Source organism: Larus michahellis, chromosome 3 (genome assembly GCF_964199755.1).
Source record: "Larus michahellis chromosome 3, bLarMic1.1, whole genome shotgun sequence".
NCBI lineage: Eukaryota > Metazoa > Chordata > Aves > Charadriiformes > Laridae > Larus > Larus michahellis.
In genome coordinates this window covers 35,008,401-35,028,258 of record NC_133898.1, presented here as the reverse complement: position 1 = coordinate 35,028,258, position 19,858 = coordinate 35,008,401, and the positions used below count along the sequence as shown (strand labels likewise).

Genomic DNA, 19,858 nt, shown 5'->3' with positions numbered 1-19,858 from the left:
TCCACCATCTGCATATTTGTGCATATGTCCAAAAAATTAAGTTTTGCACTAGTATGCTGAGCGGCGAACACATACAGTGACAAATTTTTGCTGCTTATTTTGGACGAACATCCTAGTAAGACGTTGTTAACTTTATGCAAGCATTAGCATGGTATACTGCGAATACAAAAGGTTCTGCATGAAAAATAAACTCAAAGCCAAGGCTCTTCTTATACTCTGTGTTCATCGGACTCCAGCTGTGAATGGGACTAGTCAGGGACTGCCAGTGTTCAACAAGTCTTTGCTTTTTTTCTGATAAATTCTTCTCCATTGCCTGATAAAGAGCCAGATGCTACTGCTGCTTCAATCACCTGGTGTTTTGCCACTGGCTTTTAATAACATCACAAACAGGCCCAACCTAGGAATACTATTTGTTAGCTACATTAATACAAAAATAAAATATTTCTGTTTGAACACTTAAGAATGTACTGTAAGTAACCGTGATAAGACGATTTCACTAAATGGTTTAGATTACTTTCTGAAAATAGCACTGGAGATTAAAGCAGCCAGAAAGTGAAACAGAATTTGTCTTATTCTGAGGAAGCCCAAAAGGAAAGCAGGAATACTCAGGCTGCTTATCACTCCATCTCAATGGGCACCACTTAACCATGTACATTTAACAGATGGTTAAATGAACCTAATTATTCAGTATGAAAAGATTTTAGTACTATAAGACCAGGACTCAACAAAACCAAACAAATACTGCTGAATCCCCAGTACAGAATCAAAAGAAGCATAATAAGAGTTGTTTAACTTGTAAATATTTGGGAACCTGCAGTACTGGGAAGTAGCTTTCAAACTTCTGTAATTCTAGTGTTGTAGTAATCACAGCTAAAAACAGCTGCTGCAGGCACTGACGCTGAAGAGAATAAAAAGCAAAAAATAAGACTAACCGAATGAGCAAATTCTGGGAAAACAGAACCTTCTTCATTGAAACAAACAACATTGAAATCCTTTAAAATACCAGTTCACTTACTCTTGACTTCTCTAAGTTGTGATACAAGCTGAACAGAAGCTCCTGGAAAGCTATATACTTACTCTCCGAGCAAATTTAGTGCTTGTATAAAGTGCCACGCTAGTTGAAGCTTTAGAAACCAAGGTCCTTCACTTTGTTGAGGGAAGAGGCAGAAATGTTACAAACTTCTCTGGGGTGCCCAGACACATGCTAGACCAATTGGTATCAGCTATGTTGCAGGCAGTTATGGCACTGTTGTTCACAACTGTCTACTGCAAGCTAAACTCAGATCTCAAACTTCATCGCCTGCCAATAGTCAATACTTTTCAATCAGCAGCGACCTGGCTAACACTTGAACCAGTAGCAGAAAAGTTTAACTTTTAGGAACCAGCTGACATTAAATATTCTAATTTGTGATATCCTGTGGCAGGGGCCATGTGCAAAAAAATTGTGTTGGACTTCAACTGTTATGGCTGTTTGTAATAAAAAGGCTGTCCCAAAACTTCACATCCATTTTTCCTTAGTTTTTCTAAAGCATATATGTTAAGCGTTCTGACAAATATGGATTCTTCCCTGTTTCTAAATATTTTTTTTTTCACCAGTATTAATCACCATGGCATCACTCTCAGAAGAAAGCCCACTGTCTTCCTATGCCTGAAATGCTTGCAGCAAGTGGGGAATACATAATGTGCAATGTTTAACGATGGTACATGAGGGTCTGAGGTCTCAAAATCACTCTCCAGTGTTTCATCTAAGCGGTAACACTTCATGCAAAAGCATGCAGTATAGCCCCTTGCGTGCCCATCTGCTAAATGCTCATTGCCATGCACTGATGACTTAATGGAAATATATTATGAAACTGAAGGGACACCTCAAGGTTATTAGGCCTAAAAATGGACCTACCTTGACATTTTCCCCATATTGAAGGCCTTACCTTAAAGAGGGACATTCACACTGAAGCAAACTTGAAAAGAGAGAACATTTATACAAAAAGAAATTTACTTGGCCTGTAATTCCTAAGTTCTTTTTGGTGTTACTGAATGATACTGCATTTTACGGGGCTTCTTCCCCACAGTGTAAAGGCAAAGTCATAATTCTGCATGTATGATGCTACAATTCACTGTCACAAAAAAACAGAGGCGTGCCAAAAAACCCCCACTAAAACAGCATCATGACTTCCCAACACAAGGTTAGAAATCCCTCGTTAGAAAGTAAAAAAAATCTTTGCCTGTTATCGTCATCTATGAACACAAATCTGAGATTATAAAACTTATGTTTCTGGCTAATATATTTGAAAGTTTTCTCCAGAAACGCGGTCCCTCTTTAAGGATTCCAGCCATATTTCACAGTAAGCAGATGGTTGCTGCAGCAATTTAAACACACACCTCTCTAATTGAACACATTTTTCGGGAGCCGTTCAGTGAGGCACCTACCCATGAGGCAGGTGTGGCCTCTGCCTGTTTGCCTGTGCAAACAGGCCAGCTGCACGCTCCGTAGGTGCTGATTTGTATTTGCTATTTATTACCCAGTTTCCAAACACTGTGGGCATCCGGCTTGTCATAAGTCATCGACAAAGGGCTGCCAAAATTTTGCCAGTTTTTCACTCATTTAGGGGAGGGGGAAAATTCCCAGTGCTCACTGACTCCAGTTGTATCCAACAATCATTGTCTAGAACTAGAATTTCATATTTGGGAATGATTTTATTTCAAACCTTTGCTGCAGCGCAAAACTGGAAGGGGACACATTGCTGGCATCCTTAAGTCAAGACTTAACAAGGGAGTTTAGGTTCACAAGGAAACTTCATACAGACAATGTGGCTCAGATAGTGATAACTAAGGGGGGAGGGACTTTGATAACGGTTTATGATTATCTTAAGAGTTACCAGAGCTGAGAGGTGCAAATTACTGTAGGAGGTTTGAGACTGATGATCAAGATGAAATCTGCTAACACTGAGGTCTGGTATAGCACAGAACACTCTTCCAAGGGAAGTGCTATGTGTTCAGTCAATTTAAAAGTTAGGCTGATCTTAAGCATTGGTTTTTTATCAGTTCTCAGTCATATTTCTTCACTGTCACAGAACTTTGCATTAAGCATCCTGAGATTACCACAGAGTGGAAACTGAGGCATGGAAAGGTTAGGTGATGAACCCTGGACCACACCATGAGTTTCTAGAAAATTTGGTAGAAGAACTTATGTATCTTGCAATTCTCAGGTCTCTAGTTTTAGCCGCTAGACCAGCTCTCTACTCCTGAGAAGTCAGAACTGAAGAAGGAACATATAAATATTCAGAAAACATTCTCAGTGATGTAACAGTAGGAACGGAAGAGGCTGCAAAATGAAAGGAGTCACATTAGATGAACTAAATGTGCCGGTGGCAGCTGCTGTTGCTCCATACTGCAACATACAATTCTGCAATAGACTACCTTGTTCATTTTGCTTCTAATGGTCTTGAAGAAAGTGAGCTTTTAAAAGGGAAAAGCAAGAAATTATGAATGCATAGAGAAAATTAAAACAATGTATTGTTCTGTGAAAGCTGCACATTCATAGTAAATCATCATAATGCGATTATTTTGTCAACTTCATCTCCATAAAGCCACACTATGAATGAATTGCCACAGGCACTGATAAAGCCATTAGCAACGAAACTTTGGCTTAATTGCTAAAAAGAAATACATATGGCAAACATCTATTTTACCAGGCTTTATATTACCCTCTGGCTCAGAGTTCCTCAGCTTTTTCATGTTGAAGACATCTTAGTCAAAGTCTCAAATTTTCCCAACCCTGACATTTACAACAGGGTGGATGAAAACAAGTCTGCTTGTTTGCATGCACATGTTTCAAGGGTTGACAATGAAAACTCAACTCAGCCTGAAAGGACAGGAGTGTGCCTGTGGTGAGACCATCCTTACTGCAAAGTGCCTAACAGCTTCCTCTGGTCTCACAGATCCTTGCAGTACACCGAGCCACTGTCATTGTGCTGGTCTAATTCTACAAAAACAAGAAGAAATCCCTCAGAGTGCTGGAGCACCTCTGCTGAGTTTTTCAGCCTGGAGTAAGAGAAGGCTGCTGGGAGACCTTACTGTGGCCTTTCAATACTTAAAGGGGGCTTATAAGAAAGATGGAGACAAACTTTTTAGCAGTTGCTATAGGACAAGGGGTAATGGCTTTAAACTAAAAGAGAGAAGATTTAGACTAGATACAAGGAAGGAATTTTTTACGATGCAGGTGGTGAAACACTGGAGTGTTTCAGAGAGGTGGTAGATGCCCCATCCCTGGAAACATTAAAGGCCAGGCTGGATGGGGCTCTGAGCAACCTGATCTAGTTGAAGATGTCCCCACTCATTGCAAGGGGTTGAACTAGATGACCTTTAATGGTCCCTTCCAACCCAAACTATTCTATGATTCTATGAAATCGATGCTCATATGAAGCTACTACTGACTTCAGCCACATGAGGCAAGAAATTCTGGGCAGTGATGTTTCTCCATCCCTGGCAAGTGGGACTGGGATATCGTGTATCTTTATGCCACTTGTGGACACCTCTCTGAGCTTCACTGGCTGATGCTAGTAGCACGTCACCAGGCCACGAGTTCAGTTTGGAAAGCCTGCAGCTGGCCAGCTGTACTCTTAGAAATGACACAAAGAATTTCTTGCCGGGAATCTAAGATATGGAGAAGATTGAGGAAAAATCAAAATTCCACAAAATATACCTTTGCTTCACTGTTTCAAATATAAGCTTTGGCAGTAAATAACAAGTTTGGACAATATGAAGTTCATCACACACATTCAAGGTGAAGCAGCAATCTGTTTCAATCACTCTTTTTAATGCGTATCTTATTATGGGATAGATAGAATCATCCCATCATGTCACTGATCTACCACACTTACCACCCTGTCAATGACTTTGGTAAGAAATTAACGAACTGCACCCTGGTTTTCATTTGTATTATGGCAAATACACTTTGAAAACGAAAATAACCAATTTAACCAAGCCAGGAGCATAACCACAGAAACAAGGAAAAATAGAGAGTAGAGAATCGCTGAATACTGTATCAAGGCCTTTGTGGTTCTTGGGCATTAATTATATTGCAAACCATAGTGTGGTGTTATGGCTACAGATTAGGGAAATTTCAATCTCCAAATGGAATAAAATTCCAGGAAGAATACATGAGAAAAAATATCTCAACATGGGAATAAAGTGCCTTAAAGGGATTTCTGTCTCACAACAGTTGCTCTGGAAAAAAGATATCTGTCTGCACTAAAACTATACTTATTTCTTACATATGCAATTACATACTCATGTCTGCATTAAAAGCAGCAGGGAAGAATAATATTATTCAGAAAATTTCAAGAGAGTCTCTGAAACTGTAAGAATTAGGTTTTAAGAATAGAGGAAATGATCTTCAAGAGACGCTGTCAAGGTCACTGGAGCTTACACGTAACAAATATCGTCTTCATAGCAGTTCAAAGGTTTGCTTGATTTCTAATGTACATGCCCCAGAGCTATTACTTTTTCTATAGTAGCTTAAGATTTATAATAGCTCTACATTGGAGAACCCTCCTTATAGTAAACCACAGTATATACATAAAAAACTAATTTTGCCACTGAAAAGCCTCATAATTCTGGATTTATGAAAGGAAGGGCTGGCAGACAGTATGCATCATAGGACTGGGCCCCATAGGACTGGGCATTTTCACCCCTTTGCATTCTCTCTTCAAAGACATTAAGCTGGAGGAGCAGATAAAAATCCTTCACAACAGGTTTCAGGGCCACCAGATCTGCTTCCATTGTCTCTACCTAGCACAACGTGGTGTGGCACTCCTGTCACTGCTTAGCAATCTAAACCTCTGCCATTTGTAGGAGTGCTCTGCCCAGGGCGCTCTTGCAAGCTTTCAGAAAACATAGCCAGTTTTTCAAGGACCTTTTGGACTTTGGTAATTTTCATTCCAAGGTTGAAAACAGTTAGGAAAGAAATTTCAGCTTCCAAAACATCATTGGAATAATCAAATCATGTACAAATGATAAAGATATTAATGGCATATTTCTGGTATAATAAGGAATATGTTTGCAGACATTCACAGCATGAATGAGATCTAAAAAAAACCCCAACTTCTGGCTAATAAATAACCATGCAGTATTTCTTCCAAGTCCAGTTGAAAAATTCAGACTTAAGGCTGGCAGAGCTGAAGAGACATACCTGAACTATGGAGAAGCACAGGCCTTACAGTACCATATAATAAGCTCCTCAGAAAAATCTATTATGGCAGAGAAAGGATAAAAGGTAACATAAAAGTAAGACAGCTGTGCTAGTCAAGGCACTCATGGTTTTGGGATCAGCGGAGTAGTGAGGCAGAACTGAAACAAGGTTTGTTTCCATGCTAGCACCTCCGTGACCTCCCTTGGCAGATTATTCCAATGTCTGATGGGACCTCAGTGTTTCACCATTTTCCCTAATGACGTTACTTGTTTAATGTCGTATTGCCCAGAGCTCACTCGAATAGACCCTGTGTTTTGGGTTTTTTTGAAAGTATGTATGATATAGTAATTATAAAATTTCCCCCCTTAGTCATCTTAACGGTTGGTCAGAAAATAGATGAATACCTGTGTAAATATATGCATTCTTGCATGAGCCAAATTTTGTATGTGCATGCAAAACTCAATTTGAATGCACAAATGACTATATATATGCATTGTAAGCTTCTTTCCCTATACATATGTACACTCACATATCACATGCAAGAATGTCTATTTTCTGACTACTAATCTGGCCTCTCTTTTCAAAGCTATTTTCACAGATCTAGGCTCTCCTGAACATAAGATTAAAAATATATTTCTTTAATCCCTTTTCAACATTACAAGTCACTTTTAAATAATCAACGACCCTTTATCGATACTGAGAGATGTTAAAAACCAGAAGACATTCCAAACACAGACATTAATTATGTTTTTTCCATAGTTATTCCATAGCTATGGAACAGTTACACCTGTTAATCTGCATCAATGAATCTCAGTGCTACACCCACAACTGAATTTAGAGAGGAACTCTCTATCTAGATTTTAAAGTAGAATTAATTTCATTAGTGTTCCCTCTCTCATGTATTTTTCAAAGTGAGCGAAATCTCTCCTAGCTTGGCAAGTATCAAAAATCACCTTTTCAGCATTTAAAATCTACTGCCTTTTCTGAAATTGCATAACTAATAATTATATTTTATTTGTGTGATCTTTCTCTGCAGCCTAGATACATCTCACACTTTACTTTCCAACTAATAAAGTGTTCAATTTTAAGAGGACAAGTAAAAATTTCAGTATGATCTTGCTCAAAAATTTCTACACAACAACAAAACCCAAACAATCGCAAAATTTATACAGCAAGTACAAAACAGCTGATGGATCATAAACATAGTGCAAATATATGTCCTGGTCTGAAGGGGAAAGAGGTTAAAGAGAGCATCTGTCATTCATTAAGTGGCCGGTCCAGCCCAAACCACGACAATATATAAGGCATACCCTTTCTAAATGTAGAAAAGTTATCAGTAAAAGTTGAAAGGACCAGGTCACTGGGGAAGATATCTTGGAGAGAGCAGACTGAAAACATGAAAATAATAGGGATGCCTGTAACAAAGACTACATATTACCTGAATTCACCACCATAAAAAAAAAAAAAGAGTTCAGAAAAAAACAAGCATACAGAACTACTAGACAGCAGGAATCAAATTTGGGAGAATAAAGTTGGCATATACTATATGGAAAGAAGTAGTATGAAAATCCAACATTATAGAGGCAGCCTGAAGAAAAATGAGAAAAAGTATAAATAAAGATGTATAAAATCACCCTAACAATTATTAAAGAGCAAGCAGCTGTCTTGAAAATTATACAAAGAACTACTCTGACATAATCTGAAATCACTACTAAAACTGAAATACCCAACTAAAATACCATTAAAGGAAGCTGAAAAGGAGAAAAGGAACAAAACAACAGGAATGAATAAAATAGGAATGGCTTTACAATATAACAGCAGTGAAATAATTACCAGGAAGAGAAAGAAGCTGCACTGAGAAGGTAGAAGATATTTATATCAGCAATGAATAAAAATGTCTGACATACTAAATCTCTCCTGACTTTTAAGAAGAACCGCCAAAACAGGACTACTTACAAAAATAATAAAGGCCTTGTAAAAATACCTATTGTCAAAGGGATTGTGCATCTTGATCATGAAAGGAAAACTGCCAACAAACAGACTAGATGTTAGGAATCTGGGACTTACTAGATGCAGGCATGAAGTGAAAATTATTTTGGAATCGCGCATCCTGATTTGATAACTGTATTACCAAAACGTTGATGAATACCGGAGCAAAGCAACAAAAATTACTGTGAGATGAAAGGCCAAAGTCTAGTTAAAACAGGAAAAGAACTACATGCATGCAACTCAGCAAAACACCAACTAAGGCTGTCTGCAACTATCTGAGGGCTGTGGAACCTGACTGGAAAGCTGCTAGTTACAGTATTAAATAGGCTTCAGATAGATACTAATAGGGTAAATTTGTGTTTACACTTCCTACATCAGTGCAGAGATTTGTAAGGCAGCTCAGGCACTAGGTGCAACCTGGCCACACCCCCGGAGCAGAGCTGGGCAGCAGGGGAAGGGAGCCGGCATGCCCAGCTGGCTGGACCCTTTGCAGGAGAGGGGCTGGCTCAGGCATCCCTCTGCCTGTAGAAATACATTAAGAAAAACTTCCCCATGTGATAACGCTATATCTTACTATTACTCCAGAAAGACATTCACAAGGACTAACTTCCACTTACAGTTCTCAGTCCCTTTAGGCTCTTTCTGCATAGCTACAGAGAGAGAGAGAGAGAGAGAGAGACTTCTCCAAGCGTGGAGTCAGAGGAGCTACCTCTCAGGCTCCTGTTCTGGACAGGCAGCCCCACTTTCACCACCTACACAAGGAACTTGGGGAAATGCATCTCACTGGACTAAAAATAAATGCATTAAATGTGAATGACAGCAATTCTGCAATGTCAGAGGGGACTTTTTAACCTCTAAATTTAAGTTAGATTCAGTGTTGAGTCCAAAGTTAGGGGTCGTTTTCTTTGTTTATTTTAAAAATACCTTTGTAAACTACCCGAAGAAAGAAACAGACAAGTACCTTGATCGTATTTACAGGCAAATCAAAACATTTCAATTAGGAATGTGCTAAGTCAAAAGATGCAAATCAATCTCAAAGGACTTATCACTTCTCTTGTACTGCTCAAGTACAAAATTTACTGCACACATTCTCAGCTGAAAAGCTGACATTTGGTGAACTGTAAATATTTTCATCCAGAGGAAGACAAGAATAAGTAAAGTATTTTTGCTTGGCTTTTGTAGTTTTTGCATGTGGGGCAGCTACATGTTTTTGTTACTTCAAAATAGAACACTATTACCTAGGAAAATGTAAGTACATCAGTTTAATATTTCTTCCCCCCAGGAAGCTGTTTTTTCAAGTAACTTCAGTTAAAATATTATTAATCAGAAATCTTTTCCTCTGTCTTTCACTACAAAATCCAGTGGCCATCAGCAATGCAGGACTGTAGCAGAGTTCACACAGAAAGTACAGACAGTATATAACCAACTGAAATAATCTCTTCTGATCAAGGTATCTTTAGGAACACAGGAAAATAATTAAAACAGGGCCTTGAACCTTCTCATGGTTTATGTGACTGAACATGAATGTCTTCTTGTGCATTAAATCTATTCCTGACACTTACCTTCACAGAAACAATGACAACGCTGTCTTCTCAACGTGGTTTTTATGTTACTATTTCAACCCTCAAATGTTGCATCAAGTAATCTCATGTCTTAGAAAAGCCAACAACTAGAATTGTCAAACGAAGTTTCCTCTGAATGTTACGCAAATTGCTACTTACAATCCGGGGTTTGAAGGGTGGCTTGATTTTCCTTTGTTCTAGAAGAACCCAGTCAATTTCCTTGAAAAACGGATGCTGCTTAATTGCGTCCTCCCCGTTTTGTGACGCCACACAGCCAAGTCGCTTATTTGGGTTTTTTGTCATGAACTACAGGGTGGGGGAGGAAGAGAAGGAAAAAGTTAAAACATGAATGGCAATGGCTGGAAATCATTTGCAGTTCAATTACACATTCTAATTCCTAATGCTGAATTTTTAGAGACAATCCCCTTTCAGAAGGTTAGTTTTTCTGTAAGAGCAACAAGGATGCCCTTCCAATTTTCAGAGGTTCCAGCCAAACTAGAAGATTCAGACTTTGAAGTACAAGTTTTCCTGCAGGAAGCTCTTTCAACTGATTGCTGAGACATCCTAATTTCATTGGGCTGGGAGTGCTACAGGTACAGATTCTCTTCCAGCATTTCTAGTTCCTGCTTTGGCCAAAAATACTAAAAGAAAGAAAGAAAATATTAAACCCTCCAGAGACACTTCCAAAGAGATGGTCAGGATAGCTCTTATTTTATCTTATAGCTCTTATTTATCTTATTAATTTGTGGGATAGGGGCTACATATTATGCTTACTGTTGTTTATTTTCTTTAGGTACAAAGGTTGCATAATCATACACTCCATTCAAACAGACAGAGGAAAAGCCCTTACTCATTTCTAGGATTTTATTCTAATACAAGTAAGAACAGCACCTGCAGCTGTGTGAATTATAAATGTTCTGTCCATATGTTTCAGGAAATATATGGAGTGATCAGTACCATCAAAAAAGCTTCCCTTGAGAAACTCCATGACATAACTTGCACCTTCCCTTTCATTTTTAGTATACCCTTAGTGGCAGCAACTGGAACTAACTGGTCTCCTCTGGTGTGGTAATTTCTGAAGTTCTCACTTTTAAACTCTTACTATTCCTTTCAGCAAAAAGCTGTAGAATTGGTGTAAGACAATGATATCAAATGATGGCAGCTGATAATATTTTTCCTGATTTTGCTCTGTTATTTCTTCCTTCTTTTATTAGCAATTGCTCTACTTATTTCCTAATGCATGTGGACACCAAATCCTTGCAATTCAAGTAGCAACGAGTGTTGTTCTTATACACACACACACACATTCATATTATAGAATTATCCCAAGCATTGCTGTAAGTTCATATTCAGCCATTATTATAACATTTTTTATATTTAAAAAGAAGTGTACAAATGAAACAAAATGCGGTAATTGTTCAGTGCCTTTTTAACCTAGGTACCACATTATACTATACATCTGCAGAGAAAAAAACCTTACAAAAAATAAATCACTATAATGCATACCCTTGCTTTAGGACTCCAGTTATTAGATAAGTAACTACTGAAGCCCTTAAGATAGTTTTAGATAGCTAGACTAACCATCCACAGGAGAATACCATTGCTATCATTTTAAAGATTTAACATAGATCAGCGAGGCAATTCTCTCTGTGGTTTCTGACATATATGCGCCACTCCAAAGACGATCCCTCTCTTTGGTCTTGTGTTCAACTGTTCCTCAAGTTCTTTTGCAAGTGGACAAGTCATATCTAAACTACAGGCCATTTTTCCTATGGGCAGGAGAAACAAAGGTTTTCAAAGGATTACTGTGCTTTGGTGAGGTCTCTTGGAAAACAACAAAACGCATTCCTGCATCCCTCTGCTTTATTTCACCTCCAGGACTGGAGCGAACAGGCCAGGAACCAGCAGCCACACATTTTGCAGAAACAGAATATGGCAACTACAGGATACGCTTTTTGTACTGTATAATCCAGGTATCAAAGAAGTAAAATCTGATCCTAGTATCTGCCATGCTCTATCTTTGTTTTAAGCCAGAGGCAGGGAAAACATCAGAACATGTCATTTTTAAGAAGCTCAGAACATGAAAATATGCCTAGATAGTAGTTTAGTACTGTACTTCACAAACTTCAGGAAACTTGGAAACGGATGATGAGAGAGAACAAATTTTAAGAAAGAATACTTAAACAAAGAAAAATATCATATACAAAGATGATGAAATAATCTCAAAATTCTGAAGTGGACATTTAATTCTATAAATTTCATCCCCTGCAATAAATATTGATTTTTTCGCCTTCTATTTCTGAAGCACAAGCTGACATTTATTCCCTGTTCATCAACATCATCAACAATGATACAACTGTCAGGGCAGAGACAGCTGTTAACTGTACTGCGTTGATGAGATGGTCGCCAATGGAGCTGACAGCCACAGCCGTTAAGTGTTGCCTTTTTATTTTCCCATATTAAGGCAGGAGCCTCCTTTTATGAAAACAGAAGGCTTTTAAGATCAGAGTTCCTACTGACTTAAAAGACAACAGGGCAAAAGGTTTCTGAGATAGCCATGCAACATGGGGTCCAAATCAAGGATCATCAGGCTCCCAAAATTTTGCTTCTTCAGAAAAATGGCACAGCTTAAAAACAGTTCTTCTTCTGTACCCAGAGATTTCTGTCATCTGGGTACACAGGGAACACACATTGTAGACACAACCCCTCTCCATTGCTTGCAAAGAAGCACAGAGCTAATTTCAATGAAGAATTGTTTTCCTTACCAGACAGGAAAGAATTTTAAATAGCAATTCCTGTCAATTCATAGAAACAGAACTAATAAGCATGGGATAAGCAACATGCTGCCTTGTCATACTGAGCTGTAAAATTATCCTCCTTAGTGTTTTGTTGGAAATAACAGGAAAAACTGTTTCTTCAGAAAATAAAAAAACTTTGTTAGTTAACACAAGAGAACGTCTCCTTATTAAACTTTCCTTACATGGTGTTTGGAGGAGTGTAAAAATACACAGTTTCTAAAGAATAAAACCCATGTCTCAAAGCACAATGTGAGGAAACAAAGTGTTCCAAAGTTAATCCCTTGCTACCATTCAGCAGTAAAATACATAGACGCCTCTTTCTTTCCTCTGTTTTTCCTGTTCTTCATTTAACAGAATATGAACAAGATTCAAACATGTTTCACACCATAGCTGCACAGGCAGCAGGTTGCTAAATGTAAGCAAATGTTTTCTTTTTACAGTGTAAACTGGTACAGCTCTATTAAATTATATCAATTTATGCCAATGAAGACATCTTGCCCAATGAGGAATAACCTATTATTATAATGCAATCTATTTAATGGATGCAACTCTCTTTTTAAGGTCTATAATGACATTAAGGATTAAGTTTAGACAGAAAGACAGAACAATGTAAAAAAAAAAAAAAAAAGCTACAACTACAGCAAAATACAAACCACCATGCCTACTATCAAAATGCAGATCCAGGAAAACAGCCTCATGAAAATTTATCACAAAACCAGCTTTAAAAGAAATTAGAGGGTTTAACACCCTTGCACTTATATTCCCAAAAATACATAGCTTACAACTGCAGCCTAATTCTGTGTCTGCATTTGTGTGTAGTTAATGAATGACATGTATAACATTAAAAGATATCTCACTACTTGCATGACCAATGAGATAACACCGTAAGGCTCTGACTGTCAAATCTGTTTCTCCCTTTCCTCTGTAAAACAAACACCTTCTCCTAATAGTTACAACGGCTCTTGTGCTACACACTTCACCAAGGGTTATCAGTTAACTTTTCCCCTCCAACAAATGTTTCCGTGATTCAGAGTAACAGAAAGGTCAGTTAATATAGATTCACAGAAGGACCCTGTGCATGGCAAAGGAACAGATCTTACAGACTGTGAAACCAAAACACTACAGAAAATCTCCTGGACTTTAGTGAAATTCAGATGCAGATATGAACATTGACAACAACCCTTTCTCTACAACACGCCAAAATAACCCCTGATGCCTGGATATCAGCTTGAATTCTGCAGCTCAAGTCCATATGTTTTAACTGCTGAAATGAAAATAACTGAAGGGTTTGGAAACAAAAACGGATGCGTGAAAGTATCATGTCAGCTAATAAAAAGTCGTCAGAGAGCTACCTAGGGGGAGAATGGAGCATATGTATAAAGGTCAGCTTTAATAAACCCTCCATGTTCTCACTGCAGTGAATGGAGCAAAAGAGACTTCAGCAAACAATTGAGAGAGGTTAACTTCGACTTCTGCTTTGAATCATCTGCTAGAGCATCTCTCTCACTCAGCTAGAATGAGCCTGAAGGTATTTTTGTTAAAAGATCAAGATGAGCATTTCTGCAGAATGTGTTACCTGTCCACTGGTGTTAAAATCAGAATTTGTTCAAGTTTTACGTATAATTTCAAAATGTAACTGGGTATGAAGATGTCTGCAGGACCTTACACTACCCGCTGCCCTCTTAATTGAAAGTCTCCCTTATTCCAGATGCTGAAAGAAAAACAGAAGTGGAAAAGTAGAAATTTTCCACTTTCAAAGGTGGAAAACTGGAATAAAAAACAAGTTGTTTTTTTTTTAAGCCAGAAATCCTCCTCAGGTTTTCAAAATGTGTGGGTTGGCATACAGCTTCTGTTTTGTTTTGCTTTTTATTTTAGGATGGTACTAGTACAGAAGAAAGAATTTATGTCAATGTCAGGTTAATGAAGTAAACCTGACTTTAGAAAGGTAATCTAAAAACTGAAGTTGCTCAGTGGCACATTTTGACCGATTAGAAAATTTGTGGCATTTGGTGACACACATTTCTGTCAAGTCATTACTCGTATTGAAACACACCCACCAGGGCAGAAACAATTACATTAGAGCAAGGCTGCTTATCAAAGTGTTATGTGAATTATAACATAGAGCATGTAAATAAGCGGCTTTTAACCCATCTTGACGATAGGAGAAGAAATGCAGAGGGACAGGAAATTTTGTAAGTGCATTAAATAAAAACAGTGTTCCTTTAACTATGTAGTGCTTCCCCCACTCCAGTGAACATGCAGCATATAAAGTGTCAAAGTGATAGCGCAGTTCTAGTTGGTTGGGTTTTCCCTGAAACATGAATCTGCAGTACACAGATTTATACAGTGTACAACTGCGTGGAATACAAACATTCTGTTCCTTTCCCACAAGCAGTGTAATTTATCCCAGGCCCCATTATCCTAACAGTGGCACTGTGAACTGTGCTTGAACTCCCAGCGGTGACTGCTCTCAACAACTTTCAGCAAATTCAATTTTAATCAAGGAAAAAAACAAACCCAAACCAATGGCCCAAAAAAACACGAAGAGGAGGAGGAAAGCAAGTAATGGAAGACTCACTGCTTTTAAAATGCTGACAGCTTCTTTACTGAGCCAGACTGGATACAAGACATCATCGTGAAGAATGGATTCAAAAAGATCATCTTCATTGTCAGCTTCAAAAGGGGGTTGCCCAGCCATCATTTCGTACATGAGAACACCCAGAGCCCACCAGTCTACTGATGGGCCGTATTCTAACTCCTGGAGGATCTAGTATAGAAAAAGAGATTGGATTGAATAGACAAGTTAGACCAGACTCTCGGCTGCACATTTGTTGTTTCAACATGATACACCCCTTCTTTCCCCCAGTGCCTGAGCAGGACTAAATCCCACACTGATTTCGGTAACAGCAGTCATGGTTTGGTTTCTTACCCATGCAATTTGCACTAACACAGCTAAACACAGCTAAGTGTCAATGCGTAGTTATTCTCACAAGTACTGGCTGAGTTTATCAGTCCCCTGAGTAAGAGTATGCTTGTAAGCAAGAGAGCTGTATATCCTTCCAAACTGTTTAAAGCAGGTCACGCTATAGGGGAAAAAAGATCACATATACAAAACAGATTGGTGGAAAATGTGAAACATTTCCTTGCCTCTATCTTGAACAAAACAAACTGAACCAGCCTGTAATGCTGCAGTCATCTGAGAGATTTATTCTCGTCCTTTAGGTAGGGCTGAAGGAAGCCAAAAGCATTTTTGTTCAAGTTCTCTTTACAGCATTAAAACACTGTACAATACGTGGCTGTAGGACTCGCTTTAATTGCCTCTGCTTTCAGGAAAACTGGCTACAACTTTTCAGGTGGCAAAAGTTCAACCTTGTAGCAAATACCTTTAGTGGTGAGTAGTAGGTTAGCATGATGGAGTTTTATTGTATTGTACTGGGTGTTACGGAACTAGTGCTATACAGAGAACAAGTTTAATTCTTGGCTCCTCTCCGCCGAAGCTTGTAGTTTGGCTGCAATGTTTCAGCATGACAAGGAACTGGGGAAAATAAAGTGGATGACTGGTTAAGGTGAAGCTGACTGCCCTAAAATGAGTTGGAATGGCAACAACTCCACCACCTCCTTAAACACCACCACTGTTACAGTCAGAAGCCTTGTGGTGAACCAGGTGAACTTAGTGCTGTATTTGGGAATCACAGCCAATATAAAACCAAATTCAGTCTTAACGCAAAACCAGAAATTAGTTTAACATTTGAATACAGAGGTCTGGATCCCAACTGGATTCTTAGCTGAATGGATATTACATTTTATAGCCATTAATTACAGAAAATGATACTCTTCAAAAGTGTACTTTTCAAGTGTTCTGGGCACTCTTTGGAACTCACATATTACTAAAAAAAAGGAAATTGAAACATACCACCATGATGCAAGAGAAATAGAAGCAGGAGATAAACTTGTGCAATTACGATGACAAAAAGGAAGCCTGAGTTACTGACTTCAGTGAGATCAAGATTTCATGTATAAGTTCCTGGGATTTTATTATTGCTTTGTTTTCAGTATTAATTCTCAAAGAATTTTCCAAAGGAGTCAATTAGTATACCGAATCAGAAAAGAATACCTTAAATGAGCACACTGAAACTTCAGCAGAAAGATGCACAGGCTACTAACTAAATAGAGCAGACAAAGTCTGCCTAGCAGATTAACTGTACAATATTGGTTCATTTTAGGCACTTGGAAATGCATCTCAGGATATTAAAATTTAGGATTCTCAGTCATTTCTTTTATTCAATGAATGCCTTGAAATGACTTTGGATGTTGCCAACTGATATGCAACATCCATGGGAAAAGTTCCTACTTTTCTGTTCAAGTCTATACTTTCTGTTCATCCATATGATGAAAAGTACACAAACATAGTATCTTTCACTCACAGATACTTTAAAGAAAGGAAAAAAATTATATTCCCACAAATACCATAGGCAAAATGACACCAAACGTATGGTCTCTTCCGTATGAACATCCCCTTCTAAGTCTCATGAAAAATTAAGCAAGTTTTTATAAGTACTAAAAACCAGTGCTGGCAGTACTTAGTTGCATCTAGCACCTTAAAGGCTAGAAAGCACCTTCACAATGATGCTGAGTCAGAAATGAGCATATGGAGAAAAATAAGGTTGAGTTCAGAGAACAAACCCATGCTTTGCCACTCCTATCAACATGAAATACTGCTTGTGAGCAGCAGAGTAAGCAACTTCTGCAAGATTACCCAGGAAAAACCGAGTCACAGTCTAGTCTGCATCTGCTATTTTTTTCATCTATGTGTAGAAAGTGTCTAAAATTACACATGTAACAGTTTGATAAATGATAAGTATCTGTATTCTTAGTGCAGTTCAAAAAAATACCTCCGGAGCTATATAGTCAGGTGTGCCACAAAAGGTTGTGGTGGTCACTCCATTCAGAATCCCTTCTTTGCACATGCCAAAGTCAGCCAGTTTACAGTGGCCTTCTGCATCCAGAAGAATATTGTCCAGTTTCAGGTCCCTGAAACAAAAAGGCCCAAAATCAAATCAGCTCTCAAATTTTGATCATATGCTCTGGAATTTCGTCATAAACTACAGAATATGGTAAACAGATGGTTTCACAAACACCACTGAGGAACTGTCCTTCACACATATACCTGAAGAGCTGGTAGCAGTCACTAAATAAACCTGGTTAAAGGCAATAAGGAAGCAGGCAACGCCTAGCATTTTGCAAGACCAGGCCTTTACTCTCTCTTTAGCTGCATGAAAGTGCAGCTGTATTCAAGACAGAATCAGAAATGTTTGGAAAAGATCTCAGTCTTGTTTGCTACAAATATAACATTCTATTTATGTGAAATATAGGCCAACAATGACTAATGAAACCGCTCCCCATTTTTGCATTAGCACAAAGTAAGGAGTACCAATTTACCCATACTCTATCATATGGCTTGAATTAATAGGTACTTTCAAACTTGGATTATTTGAATTGGATTCTGAATGTATATTAGCAATTCAAAATCGCAATGAGAGGGATAAAACCCAATGCTCTCATCTTTGGGAGCATTATTTTCTGCATTTCAAACCTGCTCAAAAATAATCTCACAGGGATATTTTGCATTCTTTGTTAAACAACGCATCTCAGCAGCTGTCTCTGATCCCTTGTTGTACAAATGTCTTTGTGTCAAAACTACACAATCCTTTGGTTATTAAATTGGGTGAGGTCAAAAACAGGTTGAGAAAGGGATATCCACCTTTCCTGTCTTGCCCTCTGCACATTTTCTAAATATACCACTGATGGTTATCGCATGTTCCAACACAATGGATTCTAGGTACCATTTAACTTACCTGCTGCTTGCCTTAGACTAAACCATAAAAGGATCTGGAAAGTCAATGCATAAAAGAACCCTCACTTGCATGAATAAAGCCTCACAATTAAAAACATTTTATCATGTATAAATAATAAACCAAACATAAAATATAGGCAAAAAACCCCACTTACGTTGCATGGACCATTTTATTTGTATACTTCTGTCTAGGCTCTAGGTACCTCTGCTGTGTATTAAAAATACACAGCAATAAATGAAGGCATTTTATGTAGGAACGCATACAGAGATGAGAAACAAAAGCAGAACACGTGTCCTTAGGTGACTCTGTGTGGACACTTTCTGATCAGCACTTTTTTCCTAGAAGAATTAGAGAAAATTTCCAGAGGTGGAATTCATAAGGAAAAAAAGTGTGTGTAGGCAAGTTCTAATTTTGGATAGTGGAATAAAATCACATGCCAGCCTCTGTAAACAAATTTCACCTTAAAAACCTATGAAAATATACAGGTTTTGTTGCAAAAATCCTTTATGCCAACAAATTCCACCTGAGTGAGGGATGAAAAGCCTTGACCTTATCCTGAGGATTTTTTTCAGAGAAACGTCTCCCTGTCAGCCCACAGACCTTAGAACGCCAGGCACCGTAACATGGTGGAAGCATTCACACACACACTAAATGATTGAACAACCCTTCCGAGGCTGCGTTAAGAGTTTGTACGGACATGTCCGAGGCTACAGCATGCTGGGACTTCCCCAGAAATGTTCTCTTCTCCCTATCACCCCAATTTCAGTATGTAGATTTTATTCTTTTTTTTTTTCCCCTTTCTTTTGACACTTGTTCAAAATTTTCAAATGTGTTGGCCCACCTGTATCTAACATACATTTCTCAAGCATGTACACAGGACAGCATAAAAATCAGATATTTCTGGGACACAGTGGACTTTCTACTCAAGATCTGCATAATCATTGTACATCTGTACAGTAAATCAGACACTTCTTGGAAGCACTGGATGACGTACTGTGCATGCAGAGATCAGTTGTGCTGTGTACATGTTATAAAACGGTTTGTGCATGTACAAAAAGTCTGACATGGCAAAACAGAGTCAGATTTACCTCACTAACCGTAAATCCACTGTCTCCCACACAAATTAGCTTTATCAGCTATGGTTTAAGTTGCTGAAGTATAAACTGGCTGTAGAAATGTTCATTGCAACCGATACGCCCTACACCAGACTTTGCTATCTCCAGATCAGTTATGTTGCTTTTGTAGATCCTCAGCTGGTCACCCACATAAGGCCCCTTGGAGCACATGACAAATTTTACCATTCCTTAAGGTCATCCTTTTTATGAGTTCCTAAAAAACCTGAGATCCAGCTGGCTACAACATAACCCCCTACATCCAACCATTTAACCCCTCAAATAACTACCTCTTCCTATCCCTGGAAAGTGATTTGCAAGAATTGTCCAACATCATGCAAGAGCAGACAGA

The 19,858-nt window shown here is 38.4% G+C and overlaps 1 protein-coding gene across 2 annotated transcripts in view; it reads right to left on the bottom strand.

Annotated features, from left to right (window-relative positions):
- PRKCE (protein kinase C epsilon) overlaps window positions 1–19,858 on the bottom strand; it is a 298,319-nt gene that overhangs the window by 13,354 nt on the left and 265,107 nt on the right. The window contains exons 12-15 of one of the 2 annotated variants that reach the window (XM_074579639.1): window positions 17,432–17,570; window positions 15,118–15,306; window positions 9,901–10,047; window positions 1,929–1,958 (exon numbers count right to left, since the gene is read on the bottom strand). In XM_074579639.1, coding sequence (XP_074435740.1) covers window positions 1,944–1,958; window positions 9,901–10,047; window positions 15,118–15,306; window positions 17,432–17,570 — 490 coding nt within the window. In that variant the 3' untranslated portion in view covers window positions 1,929–1,943. The remainder of the gene's footprint in view (window positions 1–1,928; window positions 1,959–9,900; window positions 10,048–15,117; window positions 15,307–17,431; window positions 17,571–19,858) is intronic. The other variant, XM_074579637.1, reaches the window with a different exon arrangement.